Source organism: Pyrus communis, chromosome 14, assembly GCF_041283825.1.
Source record: "Pyrus communis isolate YQ-2024b chromosome 14, ASM4128382v1, whole genome shotgun sequence".
Taxonomy (NCBI): domain Eukaryota; kingdom Viridiplantae; phylum Streptophyta; class Magnoliopsida; order Rosales; family Rosaceae; genus Pyrus; species Pyrus communis.
Window position 1 is genome coordinate 3,697,764 of NC_142578.1, and position 25,844 is coordinate 3,723,607.

At 36.6% G+C, this 25,844-nt stretch overlaps 4 protein-coding genes across 6 annotated transcripts; 1 reads left to right on the plus strand and 3 right to left on the minus strand.

Annotated features, from left to right (window-relative positions):
• Positions 1–2,947: 2,947 nt before the first annotated feature.
• Positions 2,948–3,569, minus strand: LOC137713834 (uncharacterized). Its single transcript, XM_068453190.2, has one exon. The coding sequence runs from the start codon at positions 3,406–3,408 to the stop codon at positions 3,157–3,159; it is 252 nt and encodes an 83-aa protein (XP_068309291.1). The 5' UTR covers positions 3,409–3,569; the 3' UTR covers positions 2,948–3,156.
• Positions 3,570–5,876: 2,307 nt separating this feature from the next.
• Positions 5,877–11,097, minus strand: LOC137713663 (alpha-N-acetylglucosaminidase). Of its 2 annotated transcripts, none has more exons than XM_088684656.1 (19): positions 10,660–11,097; positions 10,268–10,344; positions 9,925–10,136; positions 9,690–9,811; positions 9,491–9,576; positions 9,313–9,407; positions 9,114–9,195; positions 8,932–9,038; positions 8,787–8,817; positions 8,445–8,562; positions 8,277–8,324; positions 8,059–8,169; positions 7,798–7,899; positions 7,550–7,648; positions 7,332–7,442; positions 6,872–7,104; positions 6,535–6,772; positions 6,360–6,438; positions 5,877–6,267 (listed from the first exon to the last, which is right to left on the minus strand). In XM_088684656.1, exons 1-19 carry the CDS (start codon positions 10,888–10,890, stop codon positions 5,981–5,983), a joined length of 2,469 nt encoding a protein of 822 aa, XP_088540782.1. In that variant the 5' UTR covers positions 10,891–11,097; the 3' UTR covers positions 5,877–5,980. The 2 variants fall into 2 exon arrangements, with proteins under 2 accessions (XP_088540782.1, XP_088540781.1); XM_088684655.1 differs by having other exon boundaries at positions 9,491–9,579; positions 10,660–11,080.
• A 6,346-nt stretch (positions 11,098–17,443) lies between these two features.
• LOC137711868 (protein JINGUBANG-like) lies at positions 17,444–19,012 on the plus strand. Its single transcript, XM_068451025.2, has one exon. The coding sequence runs from the start codon at positions 17,526–17,528 to the stop codon at positions 18,738–18,740; it is 1,215 nt and encodes a 404-aa protein (XP_068307126.1). The 5' UTR covers positions 17,444–17,525; the 3' UTR covers positions 18,741–19,012.
• A 2,348-nt stretch (positions 19,013–21,360) lies between these two features.
• Positions 21,361–23,119, minus strand: LOC137712064 (uncharacterized). Of its 2 annotated transcripts, XM_088684680.1 has the most exons (7): positions 22,799–23,119; positions 22,507–22,699; positions 22,311–22,420; positions 22,151–22,229; positions 21,989–22,056; positions 21,671–21,746; positions 21,361–21,591 (listed from the first exon to the last, which is right to left on the minus strand). In XM_088684680.1, the coding sequence occupies exons 1-7, from the start codon at positions 23,012–23,014 to the stop codon at positions 21,479–21,481; spliced, it is 855 nt and encodes a 284-aa protein (XP_088540806.1). In that variant the 5' UTR covers positions 23,015–23,119; the 3' UTR covers positions 21,361–21,478. The 2 variants fall into 2 exon arrangements, with proteins under 2 accessions (XP_088540806.1, XP_088540805.1); XM_088684679.1 differs by lacking the exon at positions 21,671–21,746 and having other exon boundaries at positions 22,799–23,114.
• Positions 23,120–25,844: the final 2,725 nt, after the last annotated feature.

The window sequence follows — 25,844 nt, forward strand, 5'->3', positions numbered from 1 at the left end:
TTCCTCCCTCCCCTGTCCTCACAGTGTCTTTTCTCTTCTTTTTCTCTTCTTTTTCTCTCTACCTTTTTCATTTTATCTCACTACAAGATGAAATTCTAAGCGTTCAAACACAAAGGAAGAAAAGCAGAGAAAAAAAAGGGGACATAATCCTTGTCTATGTAGGGGTAGGCACGGTCTGACTCCACCCTCAAAATGAAATCGGAACGGAAAAATTTTAATAGTTCGGTTCAATACGGTTCTGCTTAAATTTATTACTAAAACCTTACGATTCGGTTCATGACGGTTCCAGTTCGGCTCATGCCGGTTTACGGTTCTAACTAAAATTATATATATGTTTTTTTAATTTTCTACTTCTAATACCAAACACATATTACAATCATAAATTCAAGTAAATTTGAGTTTCCACTACTAGATCTACAAGATTTGTAAACGGAAAATAGAAAGTGTGCATATAAATATAAATCAAAAGATAGAAATGCTCATATCAAGGCCAAAGTATAGATCTTAAATTAAAACTAAAATGTACATAATGCATAATATATTGGAAAAGAATGGAGAAAATAATGTAGGGGGATAAAAGTGATAAAACAACAAAGGGTGGGGAGAGAAGTGAAGAAAAATATTGGGCTTATGCACATGGTCTTCTTGGAAAAATGTCTTATTTATATAAAAATAATAATAAAACAATAATTTATATTAAAAGTTGTTCGATCCGGCTTTGACTTTTTTGATCAACACGGTTTTTTACGGTTTTTGTTTGTCACGATTCGATTCGGTTTTTATGCCCACCCCTATGTCTATCGGTCAATTATGGTATAATCTTTCATTGATTTCATCACGTGCAATGAATATGACCAACATTCATCATTCATATCTTGCTGCAAACATTTAGGGTGCGTTTGTTGCACCGGATTATCTCGGACTGGACTAGTTTTATGAACTAAGTTGGATTGGCTTAAACTAGTCTAAACTGGACTGACTTAGTGAAGTGTTTGATACAGTGTCGGACTAAACAACAGAATAACAACATATTCTAATATTATATTTTTATTCATTCATATTGTATTAATATTTTATATCATTTAATACATATTTAGTAATATTTTATTAGTTCCACTGTCTATTTCTTTTTTTCCTTCTAGAAACCTCTCATCTCCATTCCTAATTTTTTTTCCTTTAATCTTCCTTTTTCTTCCTAATTTTGTTCCGACCCTCTCCCTCTCTTTGTCTTTTTCTTTTCCCATCCACTCTCTCCTCCCTCAAAACAGCGTCATTCATCACTCCCCTTTTGTTCTCTCTTTTTTTTTTCCCTTTTCTTTTCTTTATTGTTGTGATTGCTCTAAATTATTTAGGGCACCACAAATTCTGATTTCCCAATTTCAAATCCCATGGAAAATTGAAATCGTGCAAAGGCTCATCTCTGCAGTGCCATGGATTTCACAACCACTCTGTTTCTCGCCCCTCCTCTGATTTTCTCAGAAATTCTTGGAAAATAAGAATTTTTCTATTGATTTTGTTGTTGTTATCAAATTGATTTTTTTTTCTTTTCGAATTTGGTGGTTGGATGTTGAGAATTAGGCGGTGGGTGTGGTGGGTTTTAGATCTGGGTATAGGTGGCTAGAGTTGCGGAGAAGCAGATGACTTGTAGCGTTAGACTACGTACGTAGAAGGGCTTCAAGTCTGGTGGTGTGATTTCGGAGCGAGGACAGAAAGCTAGCAACGCAAGCTGTCACATCCCGGCCCGGGGCGGATCACTTCCCGGGCCCGCTCCACCACCGTAGCACGATATTGTCCGCTTTGGGCTTACCATTCCCTCACGGTTTTGTTTTTGGAAACTCACGAGCAACTTCCCAGTGGGTCATCCATCATGGGATTGCTCTAGCCCCTTTCTCGCTTAACTTCGGAGTTCCTAAGGAACCCGAAGCCAGTGAGCTCCCAAAAGGCCTCGTACTAGGTAGGGATGGGAATATACATATAAGGATCACTCCCTTGGGCGATGTGGGATGTCACACAGCAATAGCAGAGAGAGGTCTTAGCAGTCCCATGGTTATTGGGGGGTCTTGCTAAGACCTCTTAGCGAAGGGTTTTGTCCATACGAGTCCCCTTTAATCTCATTAATGTTAATCTCAGCACGAAACAAACAGGGTATTGGACTAACAGCTAGTCCAATTTAGTCTAATCCCACTTAGTGAGGGCAAACAAATGCCCCCTTATGAGATTATACGTCAATAAAATATTCGAACAATAGTTCTAAAAAGTGGCTATTATATGATTATTCTGAAAATACATGACATTTTGGAATGAGTAATTCATTCGTTCTAATCAAACTTTGAGATTTATGCATAAATAAATAATAAAAATCACAAGAAGAAATGCATTCACAAGTGTTACAAGTGGTCCCCTCTCCCCTGTCAGTTTAATATTGGCCATCTCTATGTGTCTCCATGTGGTCCCCTCTCCCCATCTAAATATAAGCCATCTCTCTCTATATTCTCTCAATGCCACCGGCCCCCTCTTTTCATATTGAAAAAATAGAGAGAGATGGCCTGTCAGTTAAATATAGGAGCTGTCTGTGTCTCCATCTGTATACCTGAGCAAAGACATGGCTCAATCGTTCGAACGGTAGAATTTCTCCATTTAGGCGGGTTAGACCCGACCCAGTAAAACTGGCTTGGACCCGATTCTGATATTCTAATCTCAGCTCCAATATTATAATAATACTCTCAAATATAAACTTAAATTATAATTCATAAGTGAATTAGTAACAATCACAGAAAACAAATTCAGTGAACCCGAAACATTGTTTAGTAATTTATTATTTCATTAAAATTAATAGGTTGTAAAAACCACGTGCCAAGTATTCCAAATACACCTAAAAATTTGTCAACGATGATAACCAAGAAATTTGCTTCACCGGATCAATAGAAATAAAATAAATGGAATAATATTTAAAAATGATAATAATTGGATAAATATGTATATTTCTGGTAGCCTTGTACGCTAGATTTATGCATTTATCATCAAAACATAAACAAAAGATCATACAAGTTTATCTGTACAAACGAATTACCAACAACGAAACTAGAAGCTCAAATCATATTTAAAAACCCAAGAAATTAAAACTCTGTATCAAGAAATTAACAAGAAAATTCAAAATCAACGCTTCTGGGTAGCCTTCTGGTACTTTTCTTTGATCCAGTGGAATCCAGCGGAGGCGCCTTCCTTGACCTTCTTAGCGCCGGTCGAAGCCACCGCCTTGGTCTTCACAAGGCCTTCCCCGACCTTCTGCTTGTACTTTGCTGCGGTTCCGCCGTCGCTGCCGCCCTTGGCTTCGACGGGGTAAGAGGAGTTGTTGTAATCCCACTGATCGGCCCACGAGCTCTCGTGATTCGCTTTGCCTCCGTTCATGATCGCTCTCGAGGAATTGAAGCTGGAATTAATCGGCGGAAGAACTCGATCGATTGGGGACGGTGAGAAAATCGGATTGGGAGTTTTGGGGGTAATTCAAAATTTCTGGAGAAAGTAGAAACGTGATATGGGAGGAGGGGTTTAACGTATGATTTTATAGGAGTATAGAATCGATAGGAGTTGGACCAAATATTAAATTCGGACGCGTGCTGGGTACTTAAATGGAAAATTAATATATACAATGTATTGGGACACGTATGGCTGATGTGTATTTGAACATTTCACCCTTTTTCATTTTTCATGACAAGAATACCCTTATCTCCTTTTCCAATTTTAATTTCCTTGAAGAGTGAATGGAATATTGATAATTAGTCGTTTTAAATTCGGATGATATTCTGGTTTGGTATTGTTATACTTTGAAAAAAACTGATTATGATGTGCTGTGAAAATAAGCCAAACACATTTTTTAACTCAGTTTTTTTTTTATACTCACTTTTTATAAAAGCACTCCATTACCAAACCAGTACTAAGTGTAGTGCATGAGAAATTTTTAGTGGACGAGTCTCTAAAGAGGAAGTATCTATATTAATCACTATGTGAGTAAAAATAGAAAGAATTCTCTAATTCGTTAATGTTACTACAAACAAGTTTGCTTAACACACTATATTTGAGTTTGGATTTAAAAGATTTTAGAGGTTGAAAACCTAAAGGCAAAGCGCAACGCTTTAACGCTCGTCAGTAAAATCCGTTATTCACTTTTTAAAAATGAATGTTGTGTACTAATTGACTACTTATTGTAAAGTAAAGAAATAACGGTTTTATCTGATAAATAAATACTTTTTATTTTTCACATGCTAATTATTTAATGCTATTTTTGTTTTGATTTGATTTATTCAATACTGCTACCGTGATTCAACTTCTTTTAGGAAATTTACAATTTTCTCCGGCCGAATTTTTGGTCAACTAGCTCCTCCTAACTATAGGTTTATGAATTACTGATTATTCAACTAATAAGGGCAATTTTGTAAGTAAACTTAACCGTGTATTTCTCAAAAGCCTTCTGGAACAATCCAGAACAAAGACTTTTGACCCATAAACTCTCACACCGTCAGAGCCACAGACTTTGATAAAAGCTGATAATAAAAGGATCTGCCCGAATCGTTGGATTCTTTTTGTGAGAATTTCAAAGATTTGTGAATCGTGTTTGTTTATCGTGTATCGTACGGTCGGATATTATTTTAAATACTTTTATTTAAAATTAAACACAAATAGTATTTGATAAATAATGACCATACCATATATGATAAACATGTACGATTTACGAATCTTTAAGATCTTCGTCAAAAGAATCCGCAAAAAATCCGGTTGGGATCTGCCCAGTAGAGTCGAAATTTCTTGGCGGCTTTCTTCTACGTCAAGCTAGTAACCTCAAAGCTTCACCGATTCCGATCCAAATTCCAAGTCAAAGCTAGAGTTCCCATCAAATGACACGATACATGATCTAACTTTTGATAAGGATGTCAAGATTCAAATATAAAAAATATTGATTATTGCGGTTGATGGTTGTTTATTCTTTAATGTATCATTTTATAATATATTTAAACGTTTATTTTTTTTAAGTCTTTCTCAAAGATTATGTTTATAAAAAATAATCAAAATCCAAAATCATATGATTGGTGGATTAAGAGTTTATGATTTTTTGATAGAACTATATTAATCCATTTTTTTACTTACAAATGAATGTCTTAATAGTTTTATCTGTCTAGGTTTTTGTAATGATAATCTATGAATGATTTTATAGACGGTTCAGATCGTTAAATACAATTATGGAGTCGATCCTACAAAACGTGTGTCAAAAGTTGTGTAAAAAAAGTGGTGTCACAGATTCGCCCTTTAAAAAAAATGCATATGACCATCAACTGTTAGTCATGTGTTTACAAAGTATGATTTAAATAAATGATCCCTCTAGCATCATATCATGTAAAATATATATACTCAACCAATAGAAGCACGAGTCGAACAATTTTTGTGTACACATCAAAATAATAAACTTAAATGATAAAGAAAGTTTTATATGTGAGATCATGAATATATTTGAATAATAAATAAATATAAGGCATCTTGATTTTATATGTGTGGCCACACATACTCACTATTCGTTAGTCGGATAGTAGTTTTTTTTTTCTTCGTAAGACCCGTAATGATGTGGTAAACAAATAACTTTTTTTTTTTGTTTTTAAACAAACAAAGAGAAATATCAGTAAACCGTAGCACTAAGTGGCAACAAATAACTTATTTTAAAAATGAATAAAAAAGAAACATAAAAATAGGGTTTTGTTGTAAATGTCTATGAATTATGCCAAACTTTTCATTTTTTTTTTAAATTATAATTATTTAGGGCATGGTAACGGTTTGAAACTATTACTATAGCGCATGAGAGGAGAAAGTTTCAAACCCGAAACAGCATGGACGGAAATGGGATGCATTGCCACTCTCATCAGTTTAATTACTGAAGAAAACAGCAGTCCATCACACAAAGTCTTCATATCCATATTATTCAAACACATTATAATTACAATCTCGGATAACCAGCTTCATTAAGTGGTTGTATGTCAGAAGCACTTCCTAATAAGTACTTATCAAACAGCCACCGGGATATGTTGATGGCGTTTCCAGTACTTTTCACAGGAAACGTCTTCCTGCTGTTTTGCCAATCATTCGTCAGCTTTATCCACTCCCTCCTCCAATCCTTCAATCCAAACTCGCCGCCCTCCTCCAAGCTTTTCGTTAAATACTTGAAATATATAGCTGCCCGAGGGCCATAATAATCGCGTAGAAGCCCGCTCCAGTACTTGTTTCCTGCACGAAAAAATCGAAAAGACAGATGTTTACAGCAATGTATATGGATGTAGATCGCAGACGGTTCAATGTTACCACATCACTTGTCATACCGTAGTCGCGAAGCAGACTTGCTTCCTCCTCCGTGTTGTCGAACCACATTGTTATCTGAGTTCTAGCATTCCACTCAAACTGCATTTTCGGATCACATCAGATGAAAAAACAAAATCTTGTTTTCCTTGCTAGCATAAGTTTATTTAGGGAACGTAATTCAATGGGGATTCGAACCTGTTTTTCCTGTTCTTCGTCCTGTGCGAGTTTCTTCGCACTTTCCAACCAGGGTCCTAGGAGAAATCCATCGTGGCAGGCTAAGAGTGCGTCCATGTCTTCAACTAGGTCTAAAAACTTCTTGCTGTCGTGTGCCACTCCGAGGACATCATTTGAGTGATAGGCCTCTATGACCTTTAGAAAGAGCTGGTTTGCATATTTAGATAAGGCTTGTCTTGACAGATCAACAAGATCATACCTGAGCAGTACAGTTAAAATGTCAAATAGAACTAATACGAAAAGTTTAAGTGCGAAAAAGCTAATGCGCGTGAGGTTTTTCATACTCAAAGGGGCTAACCTGTAAGCACTACTTTCTGAGAGCTCATCTCCACTTGCAATAAAGAGTTCTAATGCATGTATTACTTCAGAAGTTGAATACCATAAATGAGGTCGATCAAACGAATCAGTTACTTCCTTGAGGACTGCACTTCCTGCTACTGGTTTCTCATTTTGATGAAGACCTTCTGACAATGTTGATATTAAGGATGGATCAACGTCGGGAAATGCCACAATCACATCCCTGTTTTTGTCCTGTTTTAGTAGGAACTACGAGTTATGGCATCCATGCACTAACAAAAATTTGAACTAAAAAGAGGAACCATGATTTATGGAATCCAATTGAAAAGTTGTGTGGGAACAAGATTGAGCCAATGCAATCTTGCAAAAATTGAAAAGATAAAAATGTTTTTCGAGGTAATAACTAGCGAGAAATTATCCTACAGATGAAGATACTAAAAGAATTTAAGCCGGGAACTTACATAGGCACCATCAGTGCAGTTATAGATGGTATGATATAGTATATTCCAGGCATCTTGTATTGAAGGAGTTGAACGGCCATAACGTCTGGCAGAATACTGATCAATCCAGGCCTGAAATCGGAATGAGTGAATGATTTTTCGGTTTTACATCCTAATCACCAGTTACAAGTCACAGGTATCCTAACGTTCAACGGGATTAGGAAGCAACTTAAGCTTACCTTAGCATCAACTTTGTTGTGTTGAAAAGCCATCTCAGACATGAGATCATAAACAACAGGATTCTGTTCTATACCTTCCATTGACATTCCGACACCAACCTTCAGAAAAAGTAATCGATAAGATTAATCATATGAAGATACTATGTAGTTAAATGAAGGCATTTAACATGTGTTTATGCAAAGCCTAATCAAAGATTACTAAACAACTTATAATATCATGACTAAGCGAACTTTTTATGGGTGGATACCATTGTTGAGTTTTCACTTATACGAGCATCGATTGGTCCAGATGCTATTGCATCCAAAACTCCGTACATCTCAACATTTCCTGCAAAATTGTGCAGCATACACCTGTAATACAGAACTCCGACAAATCAAATAAGAATCTTCAGAGAAGAAGAAAGAGCATAGATGAAATTAAAATGTCCTTCTGCAGTATACAATAAAGGACTTATAGCAGCTTAAACTTCAAGATGGACATAATTGTCAAGCTTTAGACATATGACTTTCCAGATGTAAGGAACACCATAAAACTGCTCCGTAGTACTCCATATAGGTTTCACTTCAGCAAACAGATCAAGTACTACCAGCTTCCCCGCAGGAACAGAGTGTAAAAGTGCCTGAAATAAGCATATTTCATTGTCAACCAAAGCCGAGAAGAAAGGGAGCAAGAAAGACATGAAATTAAAATGGCTTACGGTTGGAGAAAATAAATTATAAATCTAACCTTCATTTGCGGAGGCCTCCAGAATGGATCGTATGAAAATAACCACCCCTGGAAACTCATTAGCATACCAAACAAAAAGTCAGCAGATCTGTACATAATTGCATTGAGGACTCATCGTAACTAACCATATTCTCATAAAACATATGGCTTGGAGATAATTCCTTTTACCTGCATTAACCAGACACCGTCCTTGTCTCCACTTTGCATACCCCTAAAGATTGCTGCACCTAACGAAGATATGTACTCCGGAGCATCGTCAGGTGGAGTATTCTCATCAAAAGTATCACTGCACAGGTTCAATCATAAACAATGTTAACATAATCTTTGGAGTTTAAGTAAAGCTCAGGCAATTATTTGGGAGACAAAAAGAGCGAAACAAACTGGTTAATTTTACATGTATTTGAGAGAATTTAATGACCAGTTTAATAAATGTTATCTAGCAGATGTCAATGATTATAAAAGAATGGAAGAATGAGCTTTTGAAGAACGTAAGTGGAGGAACCCTTATACCAGTTGTATATGTGACTAGTCCTGCCGTACTCTGAACAAATAGGTAATCGACCAATGAGAAGAAATTAGAACGGAATTAGTGTTTGACACAAATATTATATCTCACAAATATAAAGTGGGGAGGCACAAGATCCAGATTACCAACCTTTTACTTGTTGATCAATGAATGCTCTCCCAATTTCAACAAACAACGGATCAGTTGCATCAAGAAGATAAGTGCAGGTCCATCTAGGATCACTCTTAACAGAAAACCTGAAACAAAAGTCGAAAAACACAGGTCAGGTATTTAAGAGTTAGATTATAAAACTGGAACGTAGCAGTACTTACCAATTTCCTAAGCGTGTTATCTTCGCTGATGGATATGTAGTTTTGAGCGCTGCAGGAACATTTCCGGAAAAGGCTGGAAGGACTAAAAGCAGGAATGAAAACATCATGCGTGTTAATGTCCTTTTTCTTCCCTTTCAAAGAACTTAAAGTACTAAATTTAGGAAGTACTCGAGGCTATATGTCTTGTGATAATCAGTACCTGGAGTCATTCCAAGTTCATACATTCTGACCAGAATCTTTTTCTGCAGAATCAGCTGTTGATCCAACCAACTTTGAGGTAGAGGTCCGCCCCATCTGCGAAAAAACATTTTATATCATCAAGGAAAAAGGCTACATTGTAACAAAGTCGGAAATTTTTGCAGTCTAAGAAAGCTCACCCATGCAAATTTCCCATACGAGACCAAGCAAGGAAAGCGGGGCCTCCAAAAAATTCATCCAGGTCTGATTTGCTCATATTAAATTTCTGCTAGAGTATAAACAAGACATTGGTGAGAAATGAAAAAACCATTGATTTGTTCGTTATTTTTTACAAGACGAAAACAGGGATGAAAAAACAAAGGCGAGAAAGAAAATCACCTGGAAAACTTTCTGCCAAATAGCCTCTTGCCCTGTAAATGCTAGTGGCAAATTGATCCCTTGAAGGGCCATCCAGTCAATCTCCTTCTCCCATCTTTCCCAATCCCACCAGGCGAATGTATCTTCAAGAAATCAGATAAAAGAAAAGATCACTTCCAATTTATTGAAAGAAAAGTTCCAAGGTTTGAACTTTGAAATCGCGAATACGTAAAACAATGTCAAAGTAGAAGCTTACAGCTGGAAGTAACAGCATTCTGGTAGTAGTTCCAAGGAACAGGTCTCTGGACCAAAATGCCGGCATCTTGCACCGGGGTGAGCAACCCTGATTTCGGGACTGAAAATAGTTGCGCACCACCAGTTTTATCCCAAGATATATGTGAATTACACAAATTCTTCAAGTACCAGTGCAGACCAGCCAAAATCTCCACTCCAGTGACCCCAGAAATTCTAGTTAAAGTATGGAATTTCAAAAGTCAAATGAAAATATACATCGGCAACTTCAACTATTAAATTATATCTGTCAATGGGTTTGATTCAAGGTTAAATTTTATTGAGAAGGAGAGACAATGCCAACATACAGAATTCGAGGATCCCCGCGTCTGTGAAAAGAAGGATTGTTCTTGATCATAAAGCAAGATGCACCCCCACATTGCTCCTGCAAATTAAATAAACCACAATTTTTCATAAGAGTGAAATCCAAGAACTTCCCCACACATGGGAGTCCAAGTTGGTGGTATCACAAGTCAATGACGCATTGTTACGCAGGAAAGTTGTGTGATTGGATTCGGAAACCGTCAGGTGACATTCCAAATGGAATTAGAAGCATAATTAACAATATTTCAGCGACAGATATTTATAAAAATAAAATAAAATTCATTGACAAAAAGGCTGTACCTTTCCTAAATTTGAAAGAAAAAAAAAAAAGAACTTTTCAAGTTACAACTAGAAAAAAAGGAGAATTTTGAGATACCTTGGAGACGATTTGGAAGTCGAAGCTGGAAGAGTGAGAGGGGAGGAGGCGGCGGAGGACTCCGCGAGCGGCAGCGACTTGAACGTACGGCGGCGCCTTCTCGCGGTCCTGGATTTCGAGAAGGCGCGAAATGTGTCGGACACCGACGGTGGACGAGTAAGCCAAGTCGAGGAAGAGGATAGTAAGGAGGATTGTGAAGGCCGGCGAAAAGGTGGGAAATTTGGAGGCCATTGGAGGATTAGAGTGAGAGTGAGGAGGAAGCGTGTTAATTAAGCTAATGGAAATGGTGATTAGCGATTAATTAATGGAGGAGGAGGAGAAGAAGTGGAGAATCTTGGAGGATGATGACGACTACGAGACAAAAGTGAAGGCCGGCCGGGCCGGTTGGTGAGAGGGCGCGGGAAGGATTTTTTTTTTTTTTTTTTTTACCTTCTTTCTTGTTTGATTGGATTTTGTTTTTTATTTATAGGATTCTCCTTTAGTAATTTTGTATTTTGTAATAAAATTAAAAAGAATAAAATCATGCAAGATTAATGTTAAAAGTTTCTCAATGTGACTGAAATACGAGATGGTACATCACGTGTCACTATACAAATAATGAGATATGTGTATTAAAAAGTTAATAACTTAAAAAATAATATCTCTTACCACTTACATAGAAACACGTGATGTATTACCCGTGTCCCGTCACAATGAAAAAAATTTCCATTCATTGAGGGTCTCTTCTCACTAATCACATTTTCACATGATACGTCATGTGTTTGATTCTTGATGCTGGTGAACCACACGATGATGACCAAATGGAGACTAAAATGCCTATCTGAGTCTTTCTAATTCCCGGGAGGAGGACTGTAGCGAAGCCACCAATTGATCCCTTTAAAAAAAAAACACACTTAAAAATTAGAGGGAAAAACACTTAATTACAAGTGTTCATGTAGAAGTGGTTTTACTTAGTAGTATTTTTGGTTTTTTCAAATCAATCCCAAACATGCCTATAAATAATTTCAAAGTAAGAAGAATTTAGATGATTATTTTTCCTTTTAAATTGCCAAAAAGGGTCATGGAATTGTTTGAGTTTCAAAATATTTTTTCTTTAGAAAATGATTTCTGCACTTCTTATTTTCTTTCTGCAAATTTTTTCTTCTAGCCTTCGGATTGAGTACTTCAAAGTAAAATTAATTGATACAAAATAAATAAGTAAAAGAGCGCAATAAAAGAAACTGAAAGTGTGAAAATCATTACTCTTCTTTGGTAGAGGTCCGACTCTAGATTGTTGCGGTGCTAAAATGATTATGTAAGGCTTGGGCCTTATTAGGTTTGTTGGGCCCTTACTATGTATTCCTTGGGCTAAACCTAGCATTGACTTCCATGGGTCCTAAACCCGAGGAGGGAAAAGTAAACATGAACCAACTCTTATAGGGTATTATTTTGTTTTTGGTGCAACTTATTGGGTTTTAATTTTTATTCTTGAAAAGGAGATTAGTTAATGGCTTCACCATAACAGTTCACTTTTTCAAGAGTTAGGAAGACTCACAGAGGTATTCAACCTTTTCCAGACTATCATCATGTGATTCACCATCGCCATGAATCGAACTCATTATATGAAGTGTAGAATATGACTTGAAATTTATTCACAACCGCTAGGGCACTCTGTGACATGACAGTTAGCTTATTGGGTTTTATTTGAGAAGGGTTTTTTTTTTAGGTAACATAAGGGATGAATCACCCAAAAAACTAGCTCAAAGATTCATTACATCTACATAAATGAATAAATCAATAATGAATCAAGTAATGAAAATAAAGAGAAAAAATGCAAGTGAAAAAGATAAGAGTGTGAAAATCATTTTCCTTATTATTGAGATATCAAGAAAGAAAAAGAAAGTAGAACCAAGCATGCGAATGGTGAATGGTGAATGGTGAATGGTAAGTAATGGTGGGTGAGGGAATAGCTCATTGTCGTCATCTGCATATGCATGGGAGATGGGACCAAAAGACAAATGTGGATGTAGAGAGAGAGAGAGAGAGAGAGAGTATAGTTAGTTGGATTTCTAACAGACACATGATTGTGGTCATAACATTTTAGTGCCATTGCCATTAATTATTATTATTCATCAATCACCATGATGTATGCAATGGAAAGTAGATCAAACCAGAAGAGGTGAGTATATAGGCTTTTGTTTCTCTAAATTTGAATATGAATATATATTCCACTTTGATGTTGCTTTCATCACTATACATGTGTATGTATATGGTGATGATCTGTAGCATCATATTTTTTACATAATTTTTTATTCTGTAATGTATTTTAATAATCTGAACGTCTATATTTTAGAACGTTATTCATAAATCATTCTTATAAAAAATTAAACAAATCTGAAAGCACTAAGATATTCACTTGTAATGATGAAAACGGACGATTACGTTCTACAAAGAACCCTAAATCCTTAATCCAACGGTTATGCGATTTCAGATTTCGGTGATTTTTGGTTGACATGATTTTTTAAGGAAGACCTATAAGATAGACGGTTCAAATTATTAAAATACATTACAAAATGACCTTACAAAAATATGTGTCAAAAAGTGTATAAAAAAAAACGATGTCACTGATCCGTCTATGTACATATACAAATATATGTAAAATAATAGATTTCAATCCTTGAGGTCCCCTCTTTCCGTCCCACCAAAAGCTGCAGGTTGGTATAATTAGGCTAGTAGGAGAAAAGGGTGCTTGAATGAATGACTAGAAATGGAATTAAGAGGTTTTAACATGGTTTCATAATTGAGATCAAAAGAAAAAGGCTTCATTATACATAATCTTCCCAAAAGTTATTGTTGACGCTCTCAAAAAGTTGATCTACGGTCGTTAAAGTGCAATTTCTCCCGTATATTTTTTACTTTTTTTAATTTATAAACTTAACCAGAATGATTTATGCACACTATTTTTCATAATTTATGCACGTTATTTTTCACCTCATGCAGACCGCCTCTTAATCTTGGTTCTTAATGTCCAACAACTAAAAATGAGAGGAGTATGTGCATGGAACACAACATGGAAGTGGGACTAGTGCTTGCCTAGCCTAGGACCCCATATATATAGAAGTTGAAGGATGTGGCAGTTAGGATTAGAAGTCACTTACAAAATAAGTTTGCATTGAGTCTCTAACTACTAATTCCCCAAGCAATGACTAGATTAACAAAAGGAAGTGTGTCCCAAATGGAAGATATCATCAACCAATCGTGGATAACAAGAGCCACTACCGAGAGAGAGACACTATTCTTAGCCGGACACGGATACGGATACGGAGATATGACACGATACAATACAAGAATACGTTAAATTAACAAGAAGAATTGTTGTATGACCACAAGAAAATACGACACGACACGATGATACAACATGACACGACACATAAATACGAGAAAATACTACCGTGTTCATACATCGTAGTTCTTAGCTCAGCAATGCCACTAGGTTCGTTTCTTTTCAAATGCACAAATTTGAATTTAAAGGCATGCCAACTACTCTTCGGACGATTTTCAAACCATTCATAAAATTTTCTAATGCATTGAAGAAAATTGATCAACTGTAAGACAAGAATCAACAAGTGGCATCCATATTTACGCGAAAGTTCGACTCTCATCTTCATTGTTTATTGAGCTTCAACCAAATGTATAGTCGGATTGATAACTAATAATACTCGTGGAAAACACTTAAAATGTGACATCTCACATCGTCCAGGGGAGTGAATCATGTAAGTCTTATATGTATATTTTCATCTCCATATAGCACGAGGCTTTTTGGGAGCTCACCGGTTTCATTGAAACTCCGAAGTTAAGCGAGTTCGCGCGAGAGCATTCTCAGGATGGATGACCTACTAGGAAGTTCTGCTTGCGTGAGTTCCCAGAAACAAAACCGTAAGGGCGTGGTTAGGGCCCAAAGCAGACAATATCGTGCTACGGTGGAGTCGAGGCCGGAATGTGATGGGGCCCGGGCCGGGATGTGACATAAAACAATCAATTTATACAAGGAAAAAGACACATCTCACCTACAGTGCAACAATAATCAATTGTAACCATAGGCTGACTCTCAATTGTAACAATAGGCCGACTCTCATCTTCACCTCACCTACAGTGCAACAACAATCAATTGTAACAATAGGCCGACTCTCATCTTCATCTCACCTACACTGCAACAACAATCAATTGTAACAATAGGCCGACTCTCACTGTTACTCGAGTTTTAATTCAAAAAAAAAAAAAAACAAAAAAGAATAGCTTTATTACTGCAGTCCGATTGACAACTGACAACAATTGTAACAATAGGCTGACTCTCAATTGTAACAATAGGCCGACTCTCATCTTCATCTCACCTACAGTGCAACAACAATCAATTGTAACAATAGGCCGACTCTCACCGTTACTCGAGTTTTAATTCAAAAAAAAAAAAAAAAAAAAAGAATAGCTTTATTACTGCAGTTCGATTGACAACTGACAATACAATAACAGTTGAACAATGCTTTTTTTTTTTTCTTTTCTTTTTCTCTCTAAAATAGGGCTTTAAAGTGCAATTAAAAAGTAGATATGAATTAACACATCAATTAATTACCATCAAAGGTGCATAAATAATAAGCCAATGATCTTACCATATTGCACTAAAGCACAATTAGCACCCACAAAACATCCTTCTCGTGCTCCTAATTAGTTCTTTTCTTCTACCTCCAGACTCTCTCCCCTCCCCAAAGCTCCATTGCAGATCAGAGGCCAGTCACCGTCAAAGAGTACATTTTTATATGCGCCAAAAAGGACCATCATTTGTTAGCCAAAAAAGATGAGGAGAGGACAATTGTACCTACAAAACGATGGGGTCTAATACAAGGGGAGCTCAAACACTTATCACTCTCTGATAGGTCCAGAGGTTCCATTCATGTGGTGGGTCCCGCTGTCCATTTGATTTTCCATCTGCAGGGATAGAAATGGAGTTGAAATCCTCTCCGAACCTCACTGTCCAAAATCTAAAGGTCAGTAATCTGAACTGTTCAAGAGAGAGATCTTCAAGCCTTTGATTTGTGTTAGGTGGATTAACAAATTGAGTTAATAAGAATCGTCGGATTGAATTTGAATGATTCGAATTTGCTGATTGTTTAACCCTAGACAATGAGATCTGAAAAGAATTTCAATTGAAAAAAATGGGAGTTGAATGCCGAAAAAAAAAAAAAAAAAAAAAAAAAAAAAAAAAAAAAAAAAAACCCATATTGCTAGCAAGAACCAGTGAGACACAAAACTTTCAATTGAAGGAGATCATCAAGCAATTATGCCCAAGGGCAATGTTGAGCTCACATGTAACTACTCTGCCAAGCTACCCAATCTATCGACTTTCTGTCTTTTTTCTCTTCTGCAGGTAATTTCACAATATTTTAGGAAAACGACTTAAAAGAAAACAAATCACAGCATTTGAGCCTTGTACTTTGAGTTTGTAATTAAGCAGAGTATCAAATTGATTCACAACTCAATAGAGGCTGAGTCCTCGAGTCCAAGAACTACTTAAGAGAATGAGAACGATGGTTGTGGATGTGTGCTTCATTTCACCTCACCCCAATGACATGTAGATTGTACAGTGGAGGTTCAAGTCCTCATACCATATTGTTCGTCCATCATATTGGTGAGGTCAAATTAAGCATACATCCAAAACCATTGGATTAGAGTATTGAAAAAAAATCAAATCAAGAAGCATTTTCTCACTCAGTTATGGAAAACCTTGTACCATTGTTGCTGATCGGGAAGCGGATGGCTCTGCTCACCTGCAAATGCCCTCAGAATTCGGTTAATCTTTTGGTCATGCATCATAATTAATCAGGTGGCAATCAGACCTTAAACATGGGTTAATCACGAACCATATTAGCGTAGGTGGAGGGAAAGGGTTGGGTGAGTAGAACTTAATTTCTCCACCACAAAAGGGAGAAATTGTTATATAAATATGGAGGGTCAGACTCAGTGACACAGACAAAACTGAGCAATCAAAATGGGGACCAAAATAGTCGAATCCTGCACGGTTTTTTCATAGGTCCAAACTTTGTACAGAACCATCTGATTCTGTCTCTCGCTGCATGAAATAGCAACACTAATGTGATGGTGTACCAAATTAATCATGCAGCACACCGAGAGAACATAAAACATGCGGTGTCGTGTTATTGGTCTGGGCAGTAGCGTTTCGGGGGTGTGATATGTGTTATACTGCTACGTGAAGTTATTTTTTTTTTTTTTTTTGAAACCCTCTACGTGAAGTTATTAACTTACATGTTATAACATAAGTAAACAATATAATTGATATATTATAGAGTTTAGAATACAAAGTTACAACTAAATTTTTTCATAACGTGAAGGATCTAATAATATCATGCGGTAGAGTGATAGCCACAACGAAAAAGTCCTCTTGCATTGGAGTAAGAGAAGTACAGCATAATTTGATAAAAATCATGATGGATGCCAAATCACAAGTAATTCCTAGGCTCCATATCCCACCTAATAAACTGGGCCAATAATATTTGCTGAGTAATACTAGAGAAATTAAATTTATAAATTAAATGTTGGAAACTAAAAGACTTGGAAGTTGATAATTGTTTTATTACTTAAGCGTTGATAAACGTGTTCATTCCTATTAGCGACACATCATTTAGTTTGCAAATTTAATCTCCTTAGCAATACCCATATTTGCTGCATCACATTTTGCCAACATAGAATCTATTTGTTTATATTTTGTAGCTTTATATAGGCCTCCTAATAATGCTCCAACATTGTTTCCTTCCCTATATAATAACTCTTTTTCTTCTCCCTCTCCCTCTCCCTCTCCCTCTGTAACATGATCAGTAATGGAATGCAACTCATCCTATCAGTACTCAGGCAATGATCTCTATGACCAATCAGAGTTTCCCTACCCTTCTTCTGAGCCAAGTCTCCAGTCAGTTCCTTCTCTCACCTCACAATCCCACAGGCAACACAGCTTTCCATCAAACAATTACCACCACTGCCTCACCACCTTGCAGGGCCACAACTCCTACATATCCTCTCTAACCCTAGCCGGAAACTTCATCTACACCGGCTCGTCTGACAGAGAAATCCGGTCGTGGAGGTGCAACACTTTACTGGAATTCGACAACGCAACCCCTACTCAGCATGATCACAACATGGTGGCTGCAGGAAAGGGTGCAGTGAAGTCCCTAGCCATTTCAGGTTACAAGCTCTTCAGTGCTCATCAGGACCACAAAATCCGAGTGTGGAAAATCGACAGCCAGGAGCCTGATTTTCAAAAGTGCTCGCGGCTAGCTACGCTGCCAACGCTTGTTGACCGCGCCTCGAAGCTCCTGATGCCGAAGAACCATGTCCAAATAAGAAGGCACAAGAAGTGCACATGGGTGCATCATGTGGACGCAGTGTCTGCACTGGCCTTGTCGAGCGATGAGCTGCTGCTCTACTCGGTTTCGTGGGACCGTACACTCAAGGTTTGGAGCACAAAAGACTTCAAATGCTTGGAGTCTGTGACAAATGCACATGATGATGCTATAAATGCAGTAACATCATCAAATGATGGACATGTTTACACTGGGTCAGCAGACAAAAAAATTAAGGTTTGGAAAAAGGACTTTGGAGAGAAAAAGCTCTTTTTAGTTGCTACACTTGAAAAGCACAATTCTGGGGTGAATGCACTAGCTCTGAGCAGTGATGGGTGTGTGTTGTATTCTGGTGCATGTGACAGGTCCATTGTGGTTTGGGAGAAGAAAGATGGGGGTGGGAATATGGAAGTTCTGGGTGCGCTTAGAGGTCATACCAAGTCAATATTGTGCTTGGCTGTGGTGGCAGACTTGGTGTGTAGTGGCTCTGCAGATAAAAGTATAAGAATTTGGAGAGGGGTTAATAGAAGTTACTCATGTTTAGCAGTTCTGGAAGGGCATAAAGGTCCAGTGAAGTGTTTAACTGCTACAATTGATGACCATTGCAGCTCATCTGACTCCTCCTGTGTTATTTACAGTGGTGGTTTGGACTGTGACATCAAAGTCTGGCAGGTCTTTATTCCTAGTGAACTGTAGGACCCTAATTTACCATTTTCTACGAGAAAAACTTATATGCACGTGAAATATTACAATGACGGTACTTAAAGACAATCACAAACTTTTCACATGAAAAATATGTGATTGTATTGAGATACCGTCACCGTGGCATTCCAAATCGAGTATTGTGCTTGCTAGTGATTTGGTTTAGTTAATGAGAGGAGGAGACAGTGTTTGTACTTTCTCTTACTTTGCTCTGGAGGCTATAAACTGTAATATAATAAAAGAGATCAAAAAATTTCTGAGCTTTCCTTTTTGTGTGCTCTAAAGTCTAAATTATTGAGTGGAATTTTTCTCTGTCACAACATGCATGTGGGAGTCACATTCTTCAGCATGCTCTGGCAAAAATATAAAAAAATCTAAATGTTTAAGTTGTTGGCTATCAGAGAGTTACAGATAGGAAACCCACCTCACAAATGACAAATTAGAAAAATATGGGAAAATCCAAATACATTAGAGCCAATAATTGACTAATGACCAAATATGACATGAATCCCAAATCAAGAGGCCAAATCTCAAATTCAAAATAAATTAATTTGAAAACTGGAAAAACTTTAAAAGCGGTAGATGACATATGTGAAAGACATCACCTGAGAGAGATATACTCCTCTGCTTAAAGCAGGATTGGTTGGCAACTTGGCAATTGACATGCATTAATAATAGACTATATATATATATATATATATATATATATATAGACAGACACAGAGAGAGAGAGAGAGAGAGAGAGAGAGATTACTTGTTAATCTCACCTTCCTTTCCCTCTAAGTTGGGTTAATTTAGGCAACTAAAGCAAGATTATCTTCTAAATCTATCTTCTACAATAAGGAGCTTCTTTGACAGGAGCAGGTAGCCAAAGTAGGACTTATCCAAAGCTGATTAATTAGAAATCTACTTACTTTAGTATGTAATTACAAATTTCGTACGTGGAAGTTTAACATCCTTATGATCTACCATTAGTTCTTAACTTCATACTACAAGTGGATGGGAAGTTAGGTAACACGGTAATTTTATAATCTCAGGACAGAAAGCACACCATTATTCTGACCTAATTCACTTTTGTTCTTTTTGTCTCAAATCCAATGCTTGCTGAGTGCTGTCATTTAAATAACGTTGTTGACCTAAGACCAAACCCAATTTTGGACTAAATGCTATTTTTTAGGTTTTATTCTCCCCAAATCCAACCCAACTCATGCTAAATGTGTGGGCTAAAAGCTAAAAGCCAAACAAAAGTCAAATTCCTTCCAAGATTTAGCCCAGAAAATAGTGTGGGCACCACCAGCGGGACCCCACACACATGGGCATGTCTTTCAGGATTTATTGAATCCAACGGCTGAGATTGAATATAATCAAATAAAAAAGATTTAATGGCCCAAATTTAAATCCAACGGCTAAAATTATTTAACTCAAAATTCACCCAAATTTTGTGATTTTTCAATATTTATCATAATTTAAATATTTTTAAGTTAAAATGTTCATAAAATTAAATTATGATAATGTACATAATTTGTTTTTTTTTTAATTACTTTAAAATAAAAAATTAGCCTAAATTTATTCCTTAATAATCTTGGGCTAAAAAATTTAGGCCAGAATCATTGGAGCAGAAAAGTTGTTTCTGGGCTAAAACTTAAATTTTCTAAACTAAAAATTTTAGATTTTGGCTTAAGGGTTAGAGATGGTCTAAGAGAAGAATGACAGGTATGAGATTTACCTCCTTTTTTTCAAAGATAAGTATCACATTAAAGGATAAAAAGAAGAACTGATGATCTAATTTGGATAATCTTGTGTGCAGGTGTCAACTATACAGGCAAAGCAAAACAGGTTATCTACGTCACACAATGCTTTACAAAGTAAAACCTAAGCTTAATCCTGATTACGTTCATGCTTAGCCAAGATTTCAAGTACCCAAAATTTTATAATTTCTCTTGAGCTACAAAAAGTGACTTCAGTCCCCAAACTTTCAGATCAAAAGGAGTGGGTGGTGCTGGCTAAAGGTGGAGCAAACACTAAAGTACGTCTCTGGACCATTACAATTGACATAGACGTCCAATGTCCTTGTAGAGAGAGAGAGAGAGAGAGAGAGAGAGAGAGAGAGAGAGAGAGACCCTATGAAGTACAGATTGACCGAAAGAAAGGTGGGGGTGCAATGAGATCTTGCGGATGTGAGTGGCTGGTAGAGAACACCTCGGGCACAATTCAACCAATGTGTAGGTTAGTTTGCCACCAAATGAGGTGTCTAATGGCTCAGCCAGCAGTAATTTAATGGTTTAAAAGCAGCAATTAGTATGGCACTGAAAAATTCATACTAAAATCTGACCTTATGAGATTATCCTAAATATTTGTTCACTTCCTATTTTTCATCAGCTCAGATCTCATTCTCTAGCTCTTGAGTTCAATTTTTCTTTGTTACTACGTAGATGCGATCAACTTCTTCTTCTTTTTCTCCCCTAGAAAAATTTCACTGAAATAAACCCTGTGTGAATGTAGAACTGTAAAAGGCTCACAATGGAAATCATGAAAGTTCTCTTGATTTATGAGACACGAAATTATTTGAAGAAACGCTTACGCCGATCTCGACCAGAAATAATAAAAAAAAAACTTGCAAAATGTCGCATTTCATTTCCAAAGCAGAAGGTGTTACATAAATAACTGATGAAAGGGGAAGGAACACCAAGCCAAGTATATATAACATTTGAAATGGGGGCATCTGAATTATTTTACAGTGGTATTTTCTCTGGAGTACCTGGATCGCGAGGATACTTTCTTGGTGCAGGAAAAGTTTTCAAACACACGATGACAGTTCTTTGTCCATACGGGCTGTGCGATTCCACTGGATACAAACAGAGGTTACATCAGTAAACATGTTTCAGCTCTCTCTCTCTCTCTCTCCCCCCCACCCCCCCCTATACATGATAGGTTTGTTAAGTTTTCACATACGGAAGCACCCAAAATCTGAATTGCTTTTTCTGCATTCCTAACTTCCTCCTGTTCAAATGTGCCAAATATGTAGAGTGCTTAATATTTCATATCTAATAGTTTAACTGCACAATGGAAAAAGAAAAAAAACAAAGGGCTGTTCGTCATGTTGCTGAAGTAATTAAAGTCATAAATCTCCCTAGACAGAATTCCCACAACCCAAGATTGTTAACCAGTTCAGTTTTTAGTGACATTTTGGATACGGTTTCAGAAATGAATGGTTAATGTGATAAGACTTTTCGATTACATACCTGAGGATCGTGGCCCTTTGCAGCAACAAATAAACCGCCAACGCAAACCAGAGGAAGACAGTATTCAGCTGACCACCGAAGTAACAAGAATCAGCAACTCGCACATAGCGTTGAAACTCAAAATACACATACGAAATCAAGACAGGAATTTTTCTTTCCTACCTAAAACTCTCATTTCCGCAACCGCTCTGACTACCGCTACATCAAATTTTTCCCTGAGGCAAAGAGCCTGCCCCAAATTCTGTCCTATAACAAAACTTCATATCCTTAATTTGACATCTCTAGAAACAAAATTATATCTACGAAAAACACGAAACAATACCTCTGCTCTTCCTCTTACCACTTGAACATTCGACAAACCAATGTGACTGACAACCTGTTCCAAAAAAATGCATCTCTTGTACATAGACTCCATCAGTGTCACTTCCCTACCTATCCAGCGAAACCTGAACAAATTATACAAATTTCCGAAAAACTGCAACAAAAAAAATCGAAACTTTTGCTAAGTAGTTACTTACCTGGGCAAGCAATGGCTAAGATCAAACCCGGAAGACCCGCACCGCTCCCCACATCTACAAGGCGGAGGTTTTCGGACGAAGGGCTACGGTGAGAGAGATAAGAATTTCTAATAGACGGTATGATTGCAAGCGAGTCCTCAATGTGCCTCTCCATTACCTCAACCGCCTCCTTAACAGCTGTAAAATTCATTTTCTGCAAGTTCAAAAATCTCATCAATTGGTAATCTTTTCATGATTTTCCCACAGTTTTCTCAGCAACCAAACAGAGCATAAGTGTAAGGAGAGAGAAAACCTGGTTCCATTGGAGAAGAGTGTCGACATGGAGATGGACTTGCTCTTTTTGGCGGGAATCTAAAGTCTCAAAGTAAGAGGAGGAGCTAAGAATTGTAGCGGCGGTTAGGGTTTTGGGTCTGAATCTGTACGGACAGAGCGTCGCCGGATTTGATACCGGAAGGTGTTTGAAGAAAGTCCCCAAAGAGAATTGAACTGCGCAACGGCTAACGAACATCTTTCCCGCGCTCTCTGTCTCGGCCTCAACGACTTTTTATTTCATAAATCAAATAATTTAGGCCCAAATATTAGGGCCCGAGTAAGATTGTTGAGCTAAGAGACTGCAAAACTTATGTGGGCTCAGTTCGGTTGGCCTGACTGCTCAATATTCTACTTGCACCTAAAAGGTTAAATGCTAGTATAAAGAGTAAAGATAGTATGGAATTGGAGAAGATGTTCGGTAGGACTGTATGAGTATGACTAGAGCATTTTTCTAATGAGTGGTGACAGCGTCGAGTTGGATGAAATCAAATGACAGTAACAGGATGTAATAGCAAAAAATATTCAGTAAGGCTGTCTAATTAGAGCATTTCGATAATGAATGAGAATTGCATCAGGAGGAATTATAATACATAGATAAAATGAAATAACGAAAGAAATTCGATACCATTGTCTAACTAAACCCACTCTAATACCAAGTTATAACTTCTTTTTTGGTCAAATACACCGAGTTCAAATTGCATCTCATACTTTTGAGAAACTTATCTTATGAATTGTTGGGCATCCCTACACAATTTCTACCAAGAACAAAAGTGTGTGCAATGTGCATGCTCTGTTGTCAGCCTAATGTTCGATTGTTTATACTATTTTTGCAACAAGGGCGGTGTCAACCCACTTTCCAATGTAATGATGATACCCAGAGTTGAGAGATCAACAGGTTTCAAGGGAATAACAAGCACTTTTTTCCCTGTTGGAGGCATAGCAGCTCCTGCCTCTCACGAACCCCTTTTTCTTTTTCTTCTTTTGTTGGTTAATAACTAACCTAATTGCCTACTGCATGAACTCCAGACAAATAAACAGAGTTATATCTAGTATTGGGTGTATATTCTTTTGTTGGTTATATCTCGATTTTATGTAAATTTTAACTCAATATACTCTTTTGTTGGTTATATCATCTCATAAAATTGGGTGTATATTGAGTTAAAATTTACATTAAATCAAGTATATATATTATATAAGTTACATGAAATTAGATATAACTCTGTATATTTGTCTCTCTTATCATGTGAGAATAAACGTATGAAGTATACATTCGGTTTTATTTAGGTTTCGTAATTCATCCAAATAAAATGGATGACAAAATAAGTTATGCTTTGGATGGTAATGGAATATCATAAAGTGATTGTGACATGAAACAAGCACTGGTAAAGACTGGCTCGACACGAAATACTGTGAACGTTTGATCTTTGGTTTTGGACCTTGTTTTGGTGCTGAAAAGATTTGAATATCTGGGAATGTCTACTTTTTTGGCTAGCTAGGGTTTTCTTTTCCGTCGCACTATATTACAAAGTGGAATAAAAGGCTGGTTGAATTAAGTGGGAACTTTATCAGGGTCAAAACATAAAGTCTTTGAGTGGTTAATTAATACAAGTTGATTTGTGAATTAAGGATAATGTTCTTCAGGCTCATTGCATGTTTAACTATTTGGTAATTTCTTGCAACTTTCTTTTTGTCAAGGCAACTTTTTTCTTTTGTGATTCAAACCATGTTTGGTTAGAGACAAATACTAAGCTCGTATTCTGCACGAATCATTTGGGATGGTGAAGAAAAATCATGTTCAATTCCTGATGCTAATGAATCATATGATAGTAGAGAGTATATATGTTTTTTCTTTTTAGCAAATAACTTTGTAAATATTTGTACAATGTAGCACTCTGATATTAACAATGAGCTTGTACTTCAATTATATCATCCATGCATCTATGGTCATGTTTTCGACTTCCACATTCCCTAACATCCAGGGTTTAGGGCTTAATCAGAATTTAGAATTGAACATTCCTGCATTCTTTCTTCAGGATTCAAGATGTGGGATTTTTCACATTTCACCTGCAAGACAAACTATACACAGCATAAAATAAAAGAATGGTTAATTGAGTACTTTGAGGATGATCATTGCAGGTATAGAGACGACTGAAATGATAAATATGCTTTATTTGGGAATCTTATCCTTTCTCTCCAGGCACTTCAGGTATAGCTAGCCTGCTTCAAGCTTCAAGCTTTGCAATTATAAAAATAAGAAAAGACCACTTTTGTTTTTGAAGGAAGAAGATTGAATTACTAGCAAACAGTTCTGTCCACTTCTATTTAACAAACTGCTTTTGCAGGAGTACAGCATGCATTTTATCGTCACAACCTCACAAGTTCTCCCTCAATTTTGTATCACATCTCTGATCTCTCTCTCTCTCTCTCTCTCATGTAAATATATTATTTGATTCTTTATCTCTGTCATTCTTGATCATTTCTAGATTCCTCTGCCATTTTTAATTAGTTTCTTATATATATTGGTTTATATATGTTGGCCTGCCGTTTGCATCTTTAACTAAAACCGATAAAGCTTTCAGGGTTTCAGCAACTCTCTATATACAGTCACAAACAGCCTTTTACTGTAGACCATTAAAAAATGAGAGGTTTAACCAACCATTTTCAGTATTGTTCATTTTTAACGAAAAACTACTTGTATATCTATTCCGTTACTTTTCATTATACCTTTAAAAAATGTTTTTTTATTAAAAATCAAACTTTTTAAAACTTTTTGTTAGTTTTTCTTTAAAAAATAAAGAGCATGTAAAAAGAAAAGAACTTGAAAATTTAAGCTGCAATGTACACACCACCTAAGCTTTTCTAATTTTGGAGTCTCACTATTTAGGACCAACTCGTTTAACTTTCTTTTGTACAATACTTTTTCTGTTGAATTGTTATTTAATTAGAATGTGTAATTTTATTATGCATATATGTAATATTACAAGACAATATATGATATTAATGGAGGTGAGCAAAATATAGTATAC

Coding starts and splice junctions, on each gene's coding strand:
- LOC137713834 (XM_068453190.2), bottom strand. CDS start 3,408: ATGAACGGAGGCAAAGCGAATCACGAGAGCTCGTGGGCCGATCAGTGG.
- LOC137712064 (XM_088684680.1), bottom strand. CDS start 23,014: ATGTTCGTTAGCCGTTGCGCAGTTCAATTCTCTTTGGGGACTTTCTTC. Junction 21,747..21,988: donor CAAAGGGCCACGATCCTCAG/GTATGTAATCGA, acceptor ACATTTGAACAG/GAGGAAGTTAGGAATGCAGA. Junction 21,592..21,670: donor AAACTTAACAAACCTATCAT/GTATAGGGGGGG, acceptor GTTTGTATCCAG/TGGAATCGCACAGCCCGTAT.
- LOC137713663 (XM_088684655.1), bottom strand. CDS start 10,890: ATGGCCTCCAAATTTCCCACCTTTTCGCCGGCCTTCACAATCCTCCTT. Junction 9,580..9,689: donor TTTGGCAGAAAGTTTTCCAG/GTGATTTTCTTT, acceptor TTTATACTCTAG/CAGAAATTTAATATGAGCAA. Junction 8,325..8,444: donor ACGGTGTCTGGTTAATGCAG/GTAAAAGGAATT, acceptor ATGAGTTTCCAG/GGGTGGTTATTTTCATACGA.
- LOC137711868 (XM_068451025.2), top strand. CDS start 17,526: ATGGAATGCAACTCATCCTATCAGTACTCAGGCAATGATCTCTATGAC.